The sequence below is a fragment of the Dreissena polymorpha genome, chromosome 6 (genome assembly GCF_020536995.1).
Source record: "Dreissena polymorpha isolate Duluth1 chromosome 6, UMN_Dpol_1.0, whole genome shotgun sequence".
Lineage (NCBI taxonomy): Eukaryota > Metazoa > Mollusca > Bivalvia > Myida > Dreissenidae > Dreissena > Dreissena polymorpha.
The window spans coordinates 65,978,853-66,002,072 of NC_068360.1; the positions used below are offsets into that span (position 1 = coordinate 65,978,853).

General features: G+C 34.9%; 1 protein-coding gene across 1 annotated transcript; it reads left to right on the top strand.

The window, feature by feature from the left end:
- Nucleotides 1-12,118: 12,118 nt before the first annotated feature.
- On the top strand, nt 12,119-22,737 carry LOC127834628 (uncharacterized). The gene is made up of 9 exons (XM_052360633.1): nt 12,119-12,258; nt 14,795-14,936; nt 15,178-15,365; nt 17,166-17,277; nt 17,744-17,963; nt 18,236-18,378; nt 19,394-19,561; nt 19,954-20,085; nt 21,045-22,737. Exons 2-9 carry the CDS (start codon nt 14,807-14,809, stop codon nt 22,427-22,429), a joined length of 2,478 nt encoding a protein of 825 aa, XP_052216593.1. The 5' UTR covers nt 12,119-12,258; nt 14,795-14,806; the 3' UTR covers nt 22,430-22,737.
- Nucleotides 22,738-23,220: the final 483 nt, after the last annotated feature.

The following is a 23,220-nucleotide window of genomic DNA, read 5'->3' on the forward strand; positions in this document are numbered from 1 at the left end:
TGTTTATCAAGGTCTAATCCTATTGTTCTCGTACTAAGTTGGTTTCCTTCTATCAGGTCAAGTCTTCAACACCTGGCCCTCTCTTAATATTGTCATTTTAGGTATACGTGTGTGTTTAATTTACCAACATATGAACCTGAAATGTGTGGGTTTTTTTCAGTGGACAAGTATGAGTTCCATGTATTTCTTTACCACCATGATGATGACAGAGGAAAGGCAGAGATAAAGAAGAAGCTTAGGATAAATACTATGATGTATTTATATCTGCTGACATTAAACCAGGACCAGGTGGGAGACTATATATGTTCGGATATCATCGCGAAAAATTCACCAACTTAAACAAATAAAAAGTTAACTAATGAAACATCGGTATTCCTTATAGCAATAGCCACAATTTCAACGCTCGATGTGGTATGGTAACATAGATTTATCGAAATACAAAGTGCTTGTTTTTATTTTTGTGCGACAATATATTCCAAGTCAATGTCCCGCCAGGATATCCGAACATTTACGACCGAACGCGAGACTGGCTTCTGGCAGCGTTCAAAGAACGACGTATTCACGAGAACTACGTCCTGCTTCCTAATTGAAATTTCATGGTATATATTGTAACACAAAAAACGAGCATTTTGTTTAACGTTAAATGTAGGGTACAAGACCCCATCTAGCATTGAAATTATGGCTAATGCTATAAGGAACATTGATTTTGTATGTGTTAACATCTTTTTTCGAAGTATTGATATAAATATTCGTTGATTTTGAGTTATAATGGGCTTGTAATGAGTCAAATAATGGCTCCAGAGATCAAAATAAAGAGTGATTTTGATTTAGATTGCATCGACAATCGTGGGCAATCTTTCGGCATGAGAGATCAAATTAAGAAGTACCTTCCAGTTGCATCACTGTCATAATCTGGAGACAGCTGGTCGAGGGAGATTAAATTATAAATCGGCCCTACTTGTCTAAGTAGATCATGTATTGATCATGAATCTTTGTCTACGGTTTCAAAGCAAGAAAAAATATCAGTGGATATATGGGGATGAATTCATAGAAAAAACTTGTCTTTTTTTTTTCAGAGGTCATACCAACAACATCAGCAATATTGGAAAAGAGCGCAGCTGTGCATTTTCTGTATACGGAGAATCTGCTACTTGATGCTTGGGCTATGAGATTCCTCACAACCTTGATGGAGGATGGAAAAGATATTCTCTGTTTAGAAATAGATGCATTTGAACCGCAGCACGTTATCACAACTATCGAGGAAGGACAAATAGAGACCGATGGTCCAGTTATGAATGGTATTCAGATTAGGCCAGTAAGTAAAGATATAAGCTTCTGGAAGCGTCTCCCGAAAGTTAAGGTTCCTAATGAAACGGATTCGCAGAGAAAACAGAATAATTTCTGGTGTTTTCTGCAAAACAAACTCCCAAAACCTAAGCGGTCAGCTATGGTCAAGGCAAACGCGAAACGTGACAATGTTGATAAAGAAATTCTGAAAGGCCTCTTCTGGAATCCCCACCTCCTACTCCTATGAACGTTATAGTTACACATCAAGAGGAAAGTTTGGCATCAGATGATGTGTTTGTATCTGCTGAAATATACTTGCACAATGAGGTTCAGCAACAGAACCCACAACCAGCGACCATATATGATGGGCACCTAGACCAGGTAAAATGGCTGGATTTTGAACATGATACCGCAATAACCCATGAGTTCGAGAATGCTTTGGAAACAGAGAATGAACGAACAACTATTGTTGCAGATAATCAAATACATGCAGAAACAGCTGAAGATTTTTATTTAAATAACCAAATATTGAGCAACCATGGCACTTCTTACCGTGGTGTTGCACCACAAAGCGAGGCAATTGACGTGCTTCATCATATGAGTAAAAAGGTTTCATGTCCTCTGGAGATGGATCGACTCCAACGAGTGTCAGCATATCAAGCCCTTCAGATAACAATGACGATTTCTTTAGATCGGATTCCTTTGCAGGCTCTACCAGTGGAGGTATTTCAGCAGGCATTTCTGGTCAAAGTGACAGTGGATACAGCAGAAGTCAGACGAGTTCATTATTTGGAGCAAACATCGGTGGGCTGGGTATTTCACAGTCTTCTTCCTCGACATCTCCACTTTTCAACGGTCTATCTTTTGGAGAAAGTTTATCTTTTACCGAAAGAGGAGAAGTACAAAATGGAGAGGCAAAAGATAATGAAAGCTTTGTAAAAATGATAAAGGTTTGAAACTTGCATTAGCGTCCGCAGGATATACACGGAACATTAGCAAAATGGTTGTCTCTCCGGAAAGTAGATATTCGTCTGTTAGTACAAACCCATCTTTTATTTTAATACCAGATTAACGGTGGCAAACAGGGTTTGAATTTCCAGAAGGATTCCAATTTAGTTAAAATGTGCAAAGCATTTTAATGTGTAAGATTATGGTGTTTTGTGTTGCTGTTTTCATCGACCCAGTTGCATGGAAAACGATACATGGGAAATAACGCCAATTTTCGGTTCGAATTATATTTTGATGAAGAGGTTTTGGAAGTTTTTCATTTTATTTTACTAGTTTTATCAATCATACGGGAATAAGAAGTGTAAACTATTTTTGTAACATTGTAACTGAAATAAATTGATGTGTAGGATAATTGCAGGCTTTAGTAGATTTACATAATATAGTTCACTGTACAAGTGATCAGAGAAAATATTCTATTATGAATAAGTAAACTTATTTATGACATATTTAACTGTTTACTTTGTATGAGGAGCAGTTGATTCGCAATAGAAGACATAATACAGCTATTCAAAATGCTCACAGTGTTGCCTTTACAACAGAATTGCTACTACATCACAACAAAACAAGGTATCCTATGTGATAAAAGAGACACAGGGTGATGCTGAATCGACAGGTGTTCACTTTAATGTATATTTCTTATGAATTTTTAGTTATGGTATCTATAGTATCCCGATTTGTTGCAGTCGTCTGTTAATGCATTGGAACACATTGACATATCCTATTTCATAATTTCAAAAGGAAGTTAACATGTATGTGTGCAATTTCTCAGAAGGTGGTCACTCCGTTTCGGGTGTGTAGCTTCGGTGTGAGAATTAATATCGTTTGAATATTGTTTATGCCCCGGATCGAAAGATCGGGGGTTAATTGTTTTGGGCCGTGTCTGTCTGTCATTGTGTCATTGTATGTGTGTGCCCCAAAACTTTAACCTTGGTTAAAGTTGATAACTTTTGTATTATTGAAGATAGCAACTTCATATTTGGCATGCATGTGTATCTTACGAAGCTGCACATTTTGAGTGTCAAAAGTCAAGGTCATTCTTCAAGGTCAAGGTCAATATCATTGTATTTTTCTTTCTAAACTTTACCTTCGTTAAAGTTTGATCATATTTTTTAATATTGAAGATAGCAACTTGATATTTGGCATGAGTGGTGAAAGGTCAGGGTCATCCTTCAATGTTAAAGGTCAAATTTATGGCTTCAAAGCGGCGCAATAGGGGGCATTGTGTTTTTGACAAACACATCTCTTGTTTTTATTTTAAAGATCTCGATCTTTTGCAACAATGTTTGTGGGGTTTTAATTACAGTTATGTTGTGTTTTTTTTTTGTAATCGGAAGCATGTATTAGGTGGATGGCATTATAAGGGTTGTTGTGCTTTCGTTTTATGTATGGATTGAATCTTTGAATTTCTTGTTTGATGTCAACTATTGTAGTTAATTATGTATGTTTTATATATGACATGGGCATGTTATTCAAATACGCTTTTTAATTCTGTTTCTTACCGGTTGAACGTTGTATTTTTTTAGTTTATTCGCAATGTTTCCGCTTGTCGTATAGCATTTTAATTTGTTAACACTTATGTAAACGTTGATATTTCTTTATGAAACATTATCCACTACATTCTTGTTTAAAGGCACAAAACTTATTTGGCATAGTGAATTTAAGTATAAATAAGACACATGTTTTATCTATGCCAATTAAAATATATCTGATGGTTACAACGCAGAAATCCGTCTTTTTTGCGTTTTTAAACTTAAAAATAATCGCGTTTGTCGAAATGGACGTATACGTTTAGAAATCCTACTTTCGGTTTAAAAAGCGTTACAATTTGGAAAAAATAATAAATTACTTGCTAACTAGGCTATAGATGTAATTGTATATATGCTAATTAAAATATATATGGTGGTAACTAGGTAGAAATTTGTCTTTTTTGCGCTTTAAAAACTTAAAAATAATCGCGTTTGTTGAGATTGACGTATATGTATAGAAATCCTACTTTCGGTTTAAAAGCGGTTCCGTTTGAAAAAAAATAAATTACTTGCTAACTAGACTATAGATTTACTTTTATCTATGCTAATTAGAATATATCTGATGGTTACAAGGTAGAAATCCATCTTTTTTGCGCTTTAAAACTTAAAAACAATCGTGTTTGTCGAAATAGACGTATACGTATAGAAATCCTACTTTCGGTTTTAACAGCGGTACCGTTTGAAAAAATAATAAATTACTTGCTAACTAGGCTATAGATTTAATTACAAGTTTTCACACTTTCAAATTGCATCTATATGTGTTAATTAACATGTATTTCATTTCAAGGTGTGTGGCTTTAAGGTTCGTATCAAATCCTTGCAGGCATTACACTCCATGTGATACTGGTCTGTTGAAGTATGTACACATAACAAGTTTCAATCTTTTCTGTTTTAATTTTAATTTATCCCTGGCTACTGGATACAAAACATTGTAGTATTGTTATTATTATTTATGATTTGTATTTACCTTTACATTTTTGACTGCAAAACATAAACATTTGTTAAACAGACCCTTTTATAACATATTGCTGGGATTTTAATTTTAACAGATAATTTACAAAGATATGTGTTGAAACGATTTTTCTTGTGATAGCTGAGGTTACAGCTCGGGAAGCTTTGGCATCAAGCGACCGCCCCCGGTTTAACCGGCGGTTTTTACCGGTTAAAACCGCCTCGGTCAATACTCCCAAAGTGGTCATTACTGGTCAATACTGGTCGATTGAATTTTATCCCAAATTTGATTAATATCCCATGCTTAATTGAACAATATTGATAATATAAATTAAACAGACATGTTGTCAATAATGTCTTAAGCTATTAATACCCACTAGTGTGTACCTGTCATGCAATTGTTGGCCAATTTGCAAATTAGTCAAAGTTGGTCAATTGGATTTTTCTGGTCGATTGAACTTTTTTTAAATTCTTATGAATGTTCAGATAATTTTGTGCTTGAGTCAACAATATTATCAATATGACACACCAATGATGTGTATTATCAAAAGTATATTCAATGTTTTGAGATCAAAAGGCTTCTCACCTATACAGGTTTGGGCACCCAAAAACTGATAATAGGGCCTTAAATGGCACCTTTTTGACACAGCCCTTACTTGTTATGTATTCTTGCCTAGATTTCTTTAAATTCTTTTTAAACAAAATAGTGAAAAAATATTTTATTTTCCATTGAATTAAAAATAAAAAACATAATAAGAAATAATTATAGAAAAATATAATTGAAAAATGAGTCTAGAGTAGACCCACAATTGGAAAACATTATTTGTTGGTAAAATCAAGAACTTTAATTCCTTATTCATTTGAAGACCAATTGAACTTTTAAGTATAAAAGGAATTAAACAACAACCTCTTAAACAGAAAGGAGACAAGTTAGAAGTAACTATCAAATTTATAGCAAGTTATCTCCTTTTGTTTGAGTGATATGAAATAGCCTAAGGGCAGATTTGCTTCATTGTCAATATCAGAGACATAACACTTCATGCATTGTATAACCAATTAAGGCTTAGGAGCCAGATTTATAGGAGGTTCCGGGGATTCCGATAATGACGTCACATTTGCGCATGCTTAAATTTTGGCCGTCAACACTGCGGCCATTTCGCTATTGTTTTAATTTGATGAACCGCATCGTGATAAGGTTACCATAATAATCTCTACTTGACACATATTCGCGACCCTTTTTAAGAACAACAAAATACTCCTAAATTAAGATTCTTTCAGAATAAATGGATTTCAATGAACGAACACAACATTAATAAGGACTAAGGACGAAAACAAACAACAAATAGATTGATTTATTTAATCAACACGAACTGATTTGAACCTATATGTCTGTAAAAACTTACCTTGTTACAGAATAATTAAATTCTCTTAATGTAATGTAAATGTAATCGTTTTTATTTAATTGTCCACACCAATTTTGACACTCTTTGTTTCAGCAATTTTATCCCAGTGTTTCATCACCAACTGATTATCTAGATATGATCGAATACTGTCAAGGCAATTACTAAGACAAAAGGGTGTCATAAATCTGGGGACCTATACCCTGCATAAACCACATGCGTCTGGCCAATTACCACAATTTATGATACCTCCATGTCACCCCTCTTGGCAAATTGAGCAGTCATTTAAGCCAAATACTTAATAGTTGCTTTAATAAAATATTTGAACATATTAACAAATAGACATTTGTCCGACATGGATCAACAGGAACTATAAAATGTATAATGTTATATATGCCAGTTTAAACATAACACTGAAGTGTTAAATAACTATAAATTTAAAATATTGTACAAATTTACTGCTACACAATTAACGTATTTAACGGGTACATGCAAATGTAAACTCCGCTATAACGCGTAAAGATCGTGCGTTACTGCAGTGTTCGAAACATCATCATGAAAACATGCAAACACGTTTGATCATAGTAGGGATATAAAATTGTTGCGTAAATAAATTAATGTATAAATTTATGGTATCATGAAATGGCTAGATTTTATCGCTCATTAACACTATTTAAGAGTTTTCAATATACATGTACATTCCAGTTCAATTTTCAAATATGCAGTTTTTTCATTTGAATGCTAATTAAATTATTAATAGTTTCATTTAGTGTAAAAGAAACGAAAATTCATTCAATGTAAAAGAAAATTTTAACTACATTAAACGATTGTAATGTTTGTCGCTTTTTAAGGCTTTGTTTTATATAACTGATTAAATGCACCTCTTACAATTAATTTCGATCGCTGATGATAAAATACACTTTCGCATTAATTATAATCAAATTATTATATGTTTTATTATTTTTTAAATATCATTTATTGAAGTCTTAGATCTACTTTAAGAAAGATTATGTGTACATTTATAGTTTGTTTGTGTGAAATTGTCAGTATTTAGTCTTCCGACGACCTTTACTCTTATACGATGTAAATGGCCGCGATCGAGAGTGTTGACGGCCAATCTATTTTAGTAACGGAAAACCCCTCTTGTGACGTAACACAAAAACCTCCTATAACCATAGAAAACACATGAGTTCTGTTTGTCCATCTGCTTATCAAATAGATGTATCAAAGGATCAGTGAAATACTATGGTAACAACAATAGTAATAATACTTTAATAACAGATGTGATACACTGAGATAAGATATTGCCTTAGTATTATGTATTTGTTTTCGTTTCCATAAATAATAAGTAATTGTGTACAGCTTTGAATATTATTTTTTACAATAAATGACTCAATTTTTTTATCACTTACAGAATAATGATTGATTTATTATAGAATAGCTGAAAACCTTCCTTTGTGATGTTTAAATGCTATAATTTTCAATCGACCAGTATTGACCAATATTGACCGGTTTAAACCGGGTATTGACCGCCGGCCGGGTCAATACTTAATCGACAACCCTGTCTAGGGAGCAGTAAATATAAATTGCCGCCTGCGACACCCTTTGCGTCAATAGTCCACTTGATCTGTTCTATAGCAAGAGTTCCGACTCAAAGTTCGATCGCATCCCTTATCACTCATAGCTTTGCATACTTACCATATTTGGCTCAAAACCAAATAAAAGTTTACTTTAAATAACGTGTATGCAGATCTTGTTTCATCCACTATTTTTAGTCAATGATAAAAATACGGTCCAAACATAAGCATGGCTATTGGCCTGTCGTTTATATTCAATTGTGTTTTGAAATAAGTTCTTTGTACACTATGCGTACTTCTTAATAATAAGAAATAAATAAAAGTAACACTTCCTGGTTACTTATCACAAGATATTGTAAAGCAAATAACGAATCGTTATCAAATAAAAATAAAAGATCGGCTCAAAATAGCCTTTTAACGAAATGACCATACCCACTTTTAACCGACTTATTCGAAAATATGCCTAAGTGGTTGATTTTCAGGAAAACAAATTCAATGTAAAATTGAGATATATGATTGTTCTCGGAATAAAGGCAGTGCAATATTTGGACGCCAACTACACGATTCAAATATTTGTATCATGTAAATGCTGTTTTTCTCATATCATCGTGTATTTTATTTTAAAGAACGTTTTTCAGCGTTCATATTTATTCTGAACACGAATAATAAACACGAGTTTAGCAAGGGCGTTTATGGCAGAAAAGCATTGACATTGACTTCTTCTCAATTGGGTGTTTTTTACTTTGTAACGGCAACTGCTTTTTTCTCGCAATATATTCAATATATAATAAGTCTTAAAATGGCAATAAACATGACTTAAAACTGCGTGTTATGAATTGTTACCGATCCCCATGGGTAGATTTTTTTTGCAAAGTGTTTATTGGTGCTGCATGTGTGTAAAAACGCTTAAATGATTAAATTTGTTTACGTTATCTTCAACTTTACGGAGATCGTTGCATACCTGTGTTCAAGTAGGGATTTTTGAGAAATATTAATGGAATCTTTGACAGATTAATGTCTATGCTGCATATTATTGTGTGTAGTTATTACTTCTTAAGCGAATGTGCTTGCTTATGTTCTGACAATAGTGTATATGTATGAATTTGACAGTTGTAACCCTCGTTTATTTTTATATTATGTCTAGTCTATTATTTCTTAAAGGTCCTTGTGAGTTTGAGCGCAGCGGTACAGCTGTGCCAGAATTTTCAAATAATTGTTGCCACGATGGTTGAATTTCTGATAATGGTTATTCAGCATTTTCAAGTTATTGTAAATACAACGGCAGTTAAACTAACAAAATAACACGTTCGCCTTAACTCTCAGTGTTTAAAGCAATACAAAACGATCAACTTTATGCTGGACAATTTGTCAATGAGGATCTAATATTAACAAAACAATCGTGTACTTAATGTACAAATTAGATTCTTAATAAACAAACTAAGCCGGATTCGCGTCGCGATCTAGACGTAAATCAATCAACGACTTTGCGCAATTTCCTTTAGGCTATTAGTTTGGTAAAATTGTGGTTGTCTTTCAACGTGTCTTCAAACAACCGTATCAATAATGCGCGATATGTATTATCTAAATGTAGAATCGTTTACGGATTTCAACGGAATATCAATGAGAGCCAGGTTATATCAACCATATAATATATGTAGACACACCCAAACGTCTTTTAAAGGGGCCTTTTCACAAATGTTGGCATATATTCAAGTTTGTTGTTAAATCCTTAAATTGATAAATGTTAGTATTGGATCATAAATGCTCCAGTAAAAAAAAAACAAGAATAAAATTAAACAAATAAAAATAAGTAACCCGCAACTGGGCTCGAACCAATGACCCCTGAAATAAAAGTCTTTCGCTTACACCACTCGGCTATCAGCGCTGATACAATCAGCGATGTATTTTATACTTTATATAAGCAATCCTCGTAGCATGACAAAAATATAACGACAACAACAGAACTCTCCAAATTATTAAATCGTTTCGCGTTGCAATGCTTTATAATTTTCAGGTTTTTTGATCGTCAAAAGATGCATATATTGGATATTTTAGAGAATGGTAAATGTTTAGTATTACTGTTTCCTCACAAATATCATAACTACGACGAAAATTTGATAATCTGAATTTTTTATTTATTTTTGTTAATTTACCATAACGGTAAAAGGCCCCTTTAAATAAAGAGAAAACTTTTGCCATATTGTGTAATACTCGGACCATAGTGGCCCTTAAGCGCTCACCAGATTTCATGGACACCTGTTAATGAGGACTTGACGAGGTGATACAGTTTTTGACCACACTTGACCACATTTTATCATGGATTTCAATATACCCAATCGACCAATTTACATCAAGACTTGGTCGCAAATGCGGCCGTCGGGGCGATTATTCACTCTGCGGGCCGATTATCATTTTTGGCCCTCAAGCAAAGAGGTATTAACCTCTAAGTAATAAATGTGGCCTGTATAGTGGTAACGAGCTGTTGTTAACCAGGTTTTCCGAAGGAAAAAAATGGTTTTAGATTGGCGAATGTCGGCTGGCGGGCTGATGGGCTTGCGGGCTGGCGGAACAAGCTTTTCCGGGCCATAACTTTGTCGTTTATTGTGAGATTTTAAAATCATTTTGCACATTTGTTCTCCATCATTAGGCGTTGTGTCGCGCGAAAGAATTACGTCGATATCTCCAAGGTCAAGGTCACACTTCGAGTTCAAAGGTCAAACATGACCATAAATGAGCTTGTCCGGGCCATGACTATGTCATTCATTGTGAGATTTTAAAATCATTTGGCACGTTTGTTCGACATCATTGATCGGTGTGTCGCACGAAAGAATTACGCCAATATCTCCAAGGTCAAGATCGCCACGACTAAAAATAGATTTATTTGAAACAAAGGGGGTTAATTATAAACAATCAGTTCATTTTGAGTTGTCTCCTTTTATCCGACTTTTTTCCAAATTGAAAACCTGGTTTTGTGACAAATTTGTCCCTTGTTTTTTCTTAGATTTTGACATTGTATTCTAGTTATTTACGCACCTTACCACGATTAAAATACAGCCAAGGTAATGTTAATATTAACATTCTGACCAAGTTTTTAACAACTTACTCATAAATGGTCCTCTAGAGTGTAAGCAATGATTATATAAGATTTGATCCGGCGACCTAGGTTATCGACGCACGTTACACAGACTCAGTCAAAACAATCATTCTGGCCAAATTTCATCAAAAGCGAGTCATAAATGTTGATTTTTTTGAAATTGGAAAAAGGGTTTTCATAAGATTTGACGTGGTGACAAAATGTTTTTTTTAATCGCACGTGACGCAGATTCAACCAATATTATGACCAAGTTTCATCAAGATTGAGTCATAATTGTGGCCACTGAAGTGGTAATACAGGTTTTAAATGTTCGACCTGTGTATCTAGTGTTTCGATGCAAGTGACACAAATTTTAAATCGGCATCGCAAACATAAAGAAAAATAGTCAGACAAAGGTGTATCAAGATGTAGTCATAAATGCGGCCTCAATAGTGGAAAAGAGGTTTTTCTAACATTTTACCAAACGATCTAGCTAAACGACGCACATGACCGAGAGTCATTATTGCTATAGATTTAATGGATATAAACATTCTAAGCAGGTTTCGTTAAGATTTAGCCATACAATTGGTTTCTGGAATGGTTGCACGTTTTTTAATTACATATTTGACATGGTGACCGACTTTTTAGACTCACGTAATCCAGATTTGATAACGGTCTAGATATTGTCCAAATTATCATTCTGACCAAGTTTCTTCAAAATTTAGTCATTAATTTGGCCTAAGAATCGTAACAAGGCTTTTTTTTATATTTGACTTGCTCTAAGTTTGAACTTGACGCAGTTTCAAACACGGTCTAGATATTGTCTACATAAATATTCTGATCAAGTTTCATCAAGTTTGGATGAAAAAAATGGCCTCTACAGTAGAAAGGAGATACAAAAGCTAAAAGTTCGCGACGAATACCAGACACCGCGCGACGAATACCGGACACCGCGCGACGAATACCGGACACCGCGCGACGAATACCGGACAAAGCGCGACGAATACCGGACACCGCACGGCGAAGACTCCAGACATAACGATGATCACAATAGCACACTTGAACACTTCGTGCTTATGTGAGCTATAAATAGTTAAATACACTAGGCTTATTTTAACCAAATGTAAACATCTCGACATCCTCTTCGCTACAGCAACTACATATTAAAGCCCACGCTTGCCATACAGATGAAGTAACCTAGTGCATGGAGTATAATTTTCGCACTTATTAATCAGACATAGGATTTACATGAAATTCACACGAAAATGTTTATTTGTAGCTAGTATTTGTAAACCACGCGTGAATAGTAAAATGTGGCAATATCTTTTGGATTACACATTTAATGATATGTATTTGACAACTCCTTCATGGAATAATGATTTTTGTTTATTTAACAATGTTTAAAATATGGATCTATTATTCGATGCAATGAAAAGGTATGCGTGTGTGTATATTATCTTTTCCAAATTTTATTGTAAAAAGTGATTTTGTAACTCACATGGGATTGAGTTTTGGGATATTGGCAATATGGTTTTAAGAATTAGATAATCAAATGTGATAACTAATTTATAAGATGTTGTTATTTCATTCAGTAATACTTAAGCTGCACACGGATGTGGTTTTGTGATGTTGTAAGTAATAAAGTAGCCGAGAAAAGGTACATGTAACTTCGATGATGTTAAGTGTTGTGTTATGTATACATCTATTACGCATATGTTAGTTTGTTTCAGATTTATTTCTAGGAAGTTGAATATTATTGATCTTATCATCATCATCATCATCATCATCATTATTACCAGTAGAAGTAGGAGACCATTATCAGCTCATGACCATCCCTATCATCTGCAAAAGCATTCATCATTATAATCATAGCAGACCAGCATCAGTATCCTTATCAACATCATATACCACCATCATCATTGAATGTACCATCAGCATCATCTATAACATCAGCAGCAGCATCAACAACATCATTTTAACATGACCTCTACCATCATCACCATAAAAAAACAACCTCAACATCAACATTTTAACATGACTACGACAATACCAACCATCATCATAAACATCATCATCATCATCAATTATACTCATCATCACCAACATCATCGATAGCCCTATCATCATCGTCATCTTAATCATATCAACATCATTGCCACATCATTCCCACCATCATCGTAAACATCATCATCATCATTATTATCACAGCCGAGGTCTCGTCCTAATCCTAATTTCTTCTTTCTAGCACTACTCCCGTTGGAGACGTTTCACTGGCTAGCGAGCTCATTTAAATGTTTAAGTTAATGAGGACATTGAATTAAGTGCTTTAATTGTTTCTTCCGAACATCATATTATGTATGCATATAAGTTGTTGTGTTGTTGTAACGACTATTTTGACTTTGTGCCCGTGATTCATTATCCGCATCATACTGACATCACTCTTTGTTGAGAGGTTCTTGAACAATGTTCGAGATTTAAAGTGATCCGTGATTAAAAAAACATGAACATACTTTTGATATTCCGGTATGTTGAAAGTTCCATCCTAAAAACATGGCCGCGAGGGACGTTTTGTTTCAATTGATTTGAGATTATAGAAAATGTACTAAAGCTTATCTTCTTGTCAAAATGTTTCTTAATATGAGCTTCATTCCGGAAAAACGGGGCATAATGCATGTGTTAATAGTGCTGTCTATACAGTCAATGCATTCTTATCAGGGACGAGACTTTCCGCATAGTGTGGACTTACTTTAAACAAATAATTACATAAAAAAACGGAAAGTGTCGTGACTGCTTCACGTCTGCTGACCATGCTGATATAAGACGACACTTTATGAACATGCATTAAGCCCAGTTTTCCCAGAGCACGACTCATATCATTGTTACTATTTCTCATTTTGGAGATTATAAAGTTTAACGTAAGATTTAGTGTGGTTAATTTGCTACAGATCATGCGTACAGATGCACGTCTTACATAATAGTTACAGCACTTTTTGATGTCAGTATATGAGCTTTGTGCCATCTTGTCCCTCTACTTATTTATACTTAAAAGGACTTGTTCACATATTTTGGCATGAATTTTACTTAGTCATTATATGCTTTAAATTGATAAATTGAAACATCGGAACTAAATTGCTCCTATATAAAACAAAAATTAAATAAAAGAAGGAAAACAAGTAATCCTCAACCGGGCTCGAACCACTGACCCTTCGTTTAAAAGTCTCACATTTACACCACTGGGCCATCCGTGTTTACATCAGTCTTGTATTTTATACTTTGTATAAGCAATGCTCATCATGTAACGATACTATATTATATAACAAAATATAACGATAACAACACAACTCTGTTAATTATTCAATCCTTTCGCGTTTGTAACGCTTTATAATTTTATGTTTGTATGCCCCCGGATCGAATGATCGGGTGCATATTCTTTTTGGCCTGTTTAACCCTGGTCAAACTTTTGCAATATGTTTTGCAATATTGAAGATAGCATATTGATATTTGGCATGCATGTGTATCGCATGGAACTGCACATTTTGAGTGGTAAAAAGGTCAAGGTCAGTCAAAGGTAAAATATGTGGGTCCAAAAACTGTAACCTTGGTCAAAACATGCACTATTGAAGATAGCAACTTGATATTTGGCATGCATGTGTATCTCATTGACCTGCACATTTTGAGTGGTGAAAGGTCTGGTCAAGGTCATCCTTCAAGGTCAAAGGACAAATATATGGCTTTAAAGCAGCGCAGTAGGGGGTATCGTGTTTCACAAACACAGCTCTTGTTTAAATCGTCAAAATATTCATATTTGGGATATTTTAGGGCATGGTAATAATTCAGAGTTCATTATTACTGTTTCTTGCAAATATCATAAATAAAACGAAAATGTGCAAATCTGAAACTGTTTTTTTCAGTCATTTTACCCAAACGTAAAAAGTCCCTTTTAAACAGTGGACGCTCCAACTGTTTTTTCAGTAGAATGACTAAATGCTGACGTACGCAATGTCAAACATGAGGCGATGGCAGGCACAGTTATGCGCTCTTGCCACCCTGTTGGTACTACGGTCACACTGGCAAGTGTCTGGTGGTAACATCTGTGACACTTCAAACAGAACAGGTACCATGTTGAATCTTACTTTAGTGTTGGTCACTCAAAGGTAAGAGTTCATTTGTTAACATTTAATTTATGGACACATTAATCGACCAGGACTCTAATTCAGCACTCGCACACTCGCATATGCGTCAGAAAGTAGCTCTTGAAAGTCAATTTACTTAAGCCTGAACGCATTTGCAAGCAGGAATTTTATCGTGAAAGTATTCACTGTGAAATTGACAATATATTATGTGCCTCATACCAGATCCAGCGTTCTCCCCAAACTTGAATATGGCTGAGTACGTTCGCTACGGGATGTCCAAGGCCTTGGTTTGCTGCGCCAGTGGGTTTCACGCCATTCAGTGGCATATTCTAAACGCGAGCGAGGTCTGGTTACCCTATCCCCCTGAAACACGGGGCACTGACACTCCCAAAACAGAAGAGGATGGTCAGGTTAGCGTTGATATCAACCGTGTCATGCATACATTACACTTATTCCATATAAAAAGGTTAATCGTAGCTCCAGGCCAGCCCAGTCTTAACTCTTGTCAGGAGATACATGTGAACTATTAACTTACGCAAATTTCCGTAAGTTTTCTCATTTACGGACAGCGTTGCTCCAGACCTTGCAAATGCACAGGCTGCTCCAGAGTTACGTTTTCCGCATATGGCAAAACACACATTTTAGCATGACGGGTGTCGCATGACTATAGAAAAAAAAATGATAGATTGTATAGAAATTTGCTATATATGATTAGTATTTCCAGTACATTATGTATTCATTTGACTTTTCTAGAACATACGGATCCAATGTAATGTCATATCAAATTATAATGTTTGAGGTGAACAAAAACCGAAGTAGTAAAACGGACAAAAATTATTATTATTTTGTCTTCATGTTTGTGAGGTTAACATGATTTTGATCGCATAATCATACGATAAATATTTTTGGTGCGAGTTTAATACATTGTTTATCATAGACCGTTCAAAATACTCATACACTCAATGTTTTCAAATTGGTACATGTTTTGTTTCACCCACTTAATATTTTTATATATGTATCCTATTAAAATTACAAGTTTATGGAATTATTAATTCAGAAAATTGATATAGTTCAAACTCAGGGCCCTCTTGCAGCTGAAATTTAAATTAAATCTCAGTGTTTTAAACCAATGAAAATCCCCGCTCACGCGTAACAGGCATTTTCGTTGTTCAATATCTCAATAAAAGTTTGTAGTTATTTGCTTACAACCAGGGCTTTCCTGTAGTAGGCTTTTGGTTTGAACTCCGCCCGTCTTTTCGTTCGTCCATCATTATTCATATGTAACACAACTTTATATTTAGGATTATAATAATTCAAAGTAAAAAAGAACATGGTATTACCACATTTTCATAAAACTTGCCCACCCCCCTCCACACACACACACGTTCGTATTTCAGGCAATTCACACGCACACATTGAAATGACTTAACATTAAATAAGGTATGCTTCTAAATTTAGAATGACATTAACTAATGCAATGGCTTACTAAGAACATGAGATATGAGCATAAAACATGGGATACCCCCAATAAGCAAAGTGAGATTATTAGTATCATTTAATCACCAGAGGTTGAACATCTGATTAATGTAAGAAAAATATTGCATATTCAAATACTCTGAATCTTGCTATTGCTGTTACAAATGGACATAAATTAAAAGATTAAGAGAAATGCACAATCTTAAACGTATAAGGGTTTGCACATGAAGGGACATTCTGTTTTGCTTGCAATATCGACAAGGTTGTTGTCCTTCTATTTTTTTTCTACGTGTATATCATAACAATATAAATTCCATTTGAACCAATGTTATGTGTATTTAAATTAACATCTTATTCAGTCTTGAAAATCTTTGTCTCGAGAAGGTAGAAAGCAGATACAAAGTAAATAAACTGCAAGCAATTGGAAAACTCGGATTACACAATTAGCGGCGTCATGACATATCCGAAAAGTATAGATACACATATTCCTTTGCAACTGTATAAACTTATAAGGAGTCACAATGTCTGTCAATGACCACAGCATCTTACTTGACTATATATCAAACAGGGTAGTTTTCCGACCAGACTGCGAGCTCAACGCAGACTGGTCTGTAGTTATGCTGTAGACATATGGAATAATAAATATTTTCGCTCAATGCAGGTCATATGGGAAATATTATAATTCTTTCCTTTGTGGGTTCATGTCCAGAATAGCATGAAACAATTCACTTCAGGTGCTGAGGATATATCACGCCATGGATTTCCAAAACACAAAATTCCGGTGTGACTTGGTTGTGTCAAATGGATCAGTGATGTTGAGTCACATTATATCGCTGCATGTCTCTCGTAAGTTTATTTCATTAAAATATGTTAACTGAATTATGTCCTATTGTTAAACTTTGATACTTTGTTCACTCACACGTTAGAGCTATATATATATATATGATGTATATGAGTTTAATTGAATATATTGTCAACCTTGATAATGACTTTGTTCCAAAGTACTGCTGCCTTTTGTGCAATTACTAGTTATAAGGCTGAGTCCACTTCTTGAAATACGACTTGTACCTGTACAATTTTGGGTATACGCCTCCGGTAGAGATCAATTTTGATTTCACGATAACAAAGCATGTCTCCACAACACTTGTTACTGATACTGGACAAATAATACCAAGTATTCAGAGCTCTCACATGAATCATGTTAAAAGCTATCAAATATTTTCACTGCTTGTAGTACGAGGTGTTTCATCAGTCGTGCAAGTTGTGTCATTAAACATAGTCACTTCTTCTATTTTTACCATTACTTGCGCAGATTGTTCAACACGGGCGAGTGGGCCATTGCTAATTGAGCCTTTTCCACAAAATCAAACGATACTCGACTATGGTGGGAATATAAGCTTTTATTGCACGGGCGATTTTGGGTGTTACAACAATAATGACGTGCAAATTGTAATGTGGTCAGTGGACACTATTGACATTGACAAAATTGCTTCAAATGTCAGCGACAGATACCATCTTGTTACCAATGAAAGGTTAGAATATACTATATGTATTCTCAATTAATATTTTCAATATGGTTTGATTGGTAACTGGCCATTTTATGAATACCCTAAATGTCCTCATCTTTCACTTGCTTAAGTAGTCATTTCCATATGTTAAGAGTTTCAAACATTTTGTGTTAAGCTTTCAGCTTTATATATATGTATATAAAATAATATTCAATTCATTAATGTACTTATAAAAAATCATTGGCAATAACCAAACATATCCATGTTTGAATCCCTTATCATTGACTTACATTTAGCGACGATAAGACGACGATGGGAGTAACTCTGACCATAGTGAAAGTGGAGCCAATGGATACCACCAGATCTTTCATATGCACTATCATGAATGACCAATTTATTAAAGGTCAGACAAGCAGGATGGTGTGGATAACAAAGACAGGTATTGCTGGTCCGTGTGTTATAACATCCCATTCAGGGAAGAGGTAATTAGATTGGGAGGAGGTAATACGGGTCCCTGTAAAGATCGCTGGGATCGACCACGTTCACATTTCTCAAGCGATTTAATTGAAACATACAATGTGTTATCACCATGAAGTGTAGTTTTGCAATACACCTTTTGTGGTCTAATGATCAACACATTTCTTCGTTATGTGCGCTTTAGCCTACGTGACAAATGAAACCATATGTATATGTCCCAATTGATAGTTTGTTACAAAGCTTTAGTTATTATTCTGAAAGAACACTACTTGCAAAATACCAGATACTTTTTTTGCAACTTATGAATAACAGAACATCGTTTTATTCTGTTTGTTCTAATGTTTTGAATTGTCATTACTAAAATCTCTTGTATAAAATGCGATTTGCTGGTTGGTAAATGCTAAATGGAAATCCGCTGCCTTTTACGACGTGGTTTAAATTTCTTTAAATAAACAAACTTCGATAGCTGCAGGGACGGCCTTATTTAAATCACTCTGTCTTTTTATTGCGTTTGTCTGTGGGTATGTCTGCCTCTCGATGAATTGACGGATTAAAGAATATGTGTACATACATGTTCACATATAAAAGATCGAGTGTTACACATCAGAAGCAGGGTGCTACTTTGAAGATCATGTTCAAACCTTAAGCTCAAAAGTTATATATTTACTTTTAGTTAAAATGGGGCTTGTCCGCTTAAGCACTAAACTGTGCGTTTATGTTCGCCAGTATGATAGTATGTGACCTTCACAAGAACCACATGACTACCTTCAACGTCTTGATCAAACGTTGTGGACTTGTTGTCTCCGTTACATGAACAGTAGTAAATGATTTTAAATGACTCAAATCTTAACATTTAAAAAATGGTGTTATATCCAAGAAAGGGATCAGTCCTGCAGGTTGCTAATACATAGTGTAGACTTTTTCAACGCTCTAATCCTGACAAATGTGTTTACTGAAACTAATATAAACCCTTCCAGAAAGATCAGATCCACCAACAATGATGATAGTGATGGCGGTTTCCTCAGTTGTGGGAATATTCGTGGCCGCATTCCTGCTAGGCTTTTGTATTTACAAGTGCTACGGGCCCCAGGTGAAGCTGCTTGTCTACGTGCATTGCCCCTGCTGTCATCGCAAGACTATGGATGGTGAGGCTTTGAGTATGGCTTTCCTTGACCCTGTTTCAATATAAAATGAAATAAATAAAACTTTTTTTATTATTTCAATATCAGTTGAATATCGGAAATTTATTTTATTTTGTGTTTAAAATCTAACACACTTACAAAACTATGTCGATCGTTAACATGTATTTCCCGTTAACAAATTAAATAAAATCATTACCTTCAAACAACAACAAAGTCGTCTTTAAACAAAACAGCAATTTCTTTACCAAATGGTTACACCAATACAACAATAATTTGCAACAAAGTTAACATTTATTTAAAGGAATCACACGGTACTTTAATTTGGTCATTTTAAGTGAAAATGTGCTGTTATTTTTGGATTTTATATAAATCCCAAATTTCGTAATACATTTCAGAGGACAAGTATGAGTACCACGTATTCCTTTATCACTCTGATGATGACGGTGAAAAGGCGGAATACATCAGGCAGAACCTCAAGGAGCGAAACTATTATGTGTTCATATCTGCTGATATTACACCAGGAACAGGTACGGGATTGTGATGTGTTCTTTTGTGCTGACTTCAAATCAGGAAAAGCTCAGAGACTTTGATGTGTTCATTTCTGGTGACGGTGGCATTAAACCAGATACAGGCAGTAGACAATAATGTGTTTATATCTGCTGACATTAATCCTGTAAAAGGAAGGAACAAATACATGTTAATATCTAATGCCATTTAACTGGGAACAGGTAGGCCACTTCGATGTTTTATATATGCTTACCTTGTGACCTTAGAAAATGAACATGTATGGGATCTATGATGTGGTCTGTTCTGCTGACTTCAAACCAGGACCAGTTAGAAGACTCTGGTGTGGTCACATACAAAGATATTAAAACAGGAAAAAGTAGATGACAATGATTTAGATTCGAGTATTTCTATTTCTACTAGTACCGGGTATTCGCGAAGAGGGATCTAAGACTGAGTGTCATTTTTTAAATGTTTGTTTTAGGTTTGTCCATAATTAGTGTCTTGTAAAGGGAGATAAATGTCTAAATGTGAAGATTGTTTTCATTAACTATTAACATTAATCAGAACCAATTACCTATGGACATATTTGAATGAGCATGTGTCATTCTTGACGGTTCACATATAAGATTAATTGCTAAGGTGAGTTGGAGGATAATTTATCGTATTTAATGTTATTTTAATTCTAACCGTGCTGTGTAGAATTGGCCATTAAGTGATTGGTTACAAATCCGATGATTTAGGATTCAACCTCCGGCCACATAACTTGCGTGGGGCTTGGTCATGACATTATTTCTACGTCAGTTCATCCTCTACCTCTGAAGGTGGACTCTTGTCAATGTCTGACGCTATTATGCGCTCTTTCTGCAGAGAAACCAGTATCCCGAGGAAAGTGTTAAGGGGTTATTCTACGACACAAACACATGACAAGAAATTGTTCAAAGAGAAATCTAAATTAACAAAATCTAAAATAATGTTTCAGAGACCATTAACACGACATCAGCATTGTTTGAGAAGAGCGCAGCAGTGCATTTTCTGTATACGGAAAACCTGCTTCATGATAATTGGGCACTGAGATTCCTAATCAACTTGATTGAGGATGGGAAAGATATTCTCTGCCTGGAAATAGATGAATTCAAGCCGCAGAAAGTTATCGAAGCTATCAAGGGTGCGCAATGTGAGAATGAGGCTAACCACTTTGAGATCAGTACTGATGGCGTCAATATCGATAAAAAAGTTGATAGAAATGAGAGAGTGTCGAACATTAAAGATATTGGGTACTGGAAGCGTCTCCCGAAAATTAAAGTTCCAACTGAAAATGATTCGAGGAGAAAACAAGAGAATTTCTGGTCCTTTCTTCAGAACATGCTCCCCAAGCCGAGACTTGAAAGTCCGGACAAAATTGAACAAATCCAAAGAGGGATACACGCCCATGAACGAATTTCATCAGCGAGTAGCTCTCTACTTGAAAACGAGCTTTCTACTCATATGTGTTATATAGGTCCTCAACCAGAATTTAGTCCGAAGTCAGATAGTGTGTTTGAATATCCGCTGGAGAATGCTAACAATGCGAGTATGAATAATGAATGGAACGCAGAAACGTACATTGAAAACAATTGCCTGCCACTGAATTCGCAACCAGCGAAGTTATATGAAATGGTCCTAGGACAGGTCAATGGTTATGTTGCTGACAATGATGTAACGATGGTCAATGGGTCCCAAAATGCACTAGAAATGGGAATTGGACAAAGTACTAGTGCATCTTATAACCGAAAACATGCACATGGTACTGAAACTGTGCGCTTTATAAATCAAAATGTGGGCAAACATGACAATAGTTTCCATGGCGCTATCCCCCATGATGACTTGATACACCCTGTGGCTTTTACATGTATCATGTTCACGGGCACTGAATCGCCAAGTTTCAACATGAGAATGCCGAGCCCGTCTGATTGCAACGACGATTTATGTAGGTCTAATTCGTATGCATACTCTTCAGTTGGGGATAATTCAGCCAGCATTTCCGGTCAAAGTGACATTGGATATAAACAAAGTCACACGAGTTCATCCTTTGGTGCAACAAGTAGTTCGCTTGGTACAACTCAGTCTGCTTTAACAACCTCTTCAAGTTTAAATGGCTCCTCATCTGATGTTTCATATTTTACCGATAGTGGAGTGATAAAACATGGAGAGGCAAAACATGATATAAATAGCTTTGTTCAAAATGCACAAGATTTAAATAATGCACTGAAACTCTCATTAAAACCGACTGGTTATACGCATAATATCAGCAATAAAGTTGTATCTCCGGAAAGTGGGTATTCGTCTGAAAGTACAAACCCGACTTTCATCTCAATACCGGAATAACGGCGATAGACTCCATTGGAATTTCCTGTAGAAAACCACTTGTCCCCAGGCTAGTTTACATCTTTGTCACTTTGCTGAAAAAGTGTATTAAATCGTACGTGTCAAATATTTTGTCACATGTTTAAGTTAACCAAAATTAATATACCTAGAAGGTATTTATTGACAAAGAAGTTTATAATGTATTTATATGTAATTTTGAACAATTCGTTTTTTATGACCACTTAAGCTATTATCATAGTCGGTTGACTACTGCGCACGGGCCTTTAACGGACCAAACAGTATGAATGTTAAAGGGACTGTCAACCGCGATTGACGAAAATAGAAAAGTTCTAAAATACTGTATTTTTTACAATTATTAGTTTATATTGATTAAAATATCACGACTGGTATATGACATTACTTGAAAAAAGTTGTTAACTTTTCATATTTTTTAAGTATATTCGGTAATACATTTTACTGGATATGTCTACCAGGTAACTACCAGTTAACTATAAATAATGCAAGTAGATTGATCACCATCGTCACGTGGTAAACCCAGGAATGCAAATTGTGCATGCGTATTTAAGTGTAAATATTTTATATATAAAATTATCAATCTACTTGCGTTATTTATAGTGTGTATATCGTTATGCCACCTATTTTCGCCAAGTACTTTCGATTTCACATCGCGAAATTTTATTACCGAATATACTGAAAAAAATAAACTTTGTTCAAGTAATGTAATGATATTTTAATCAATATTAACTAATAATTTTAAAAAAATACGGTATTTTAAAACTTTTCTTTTTTCG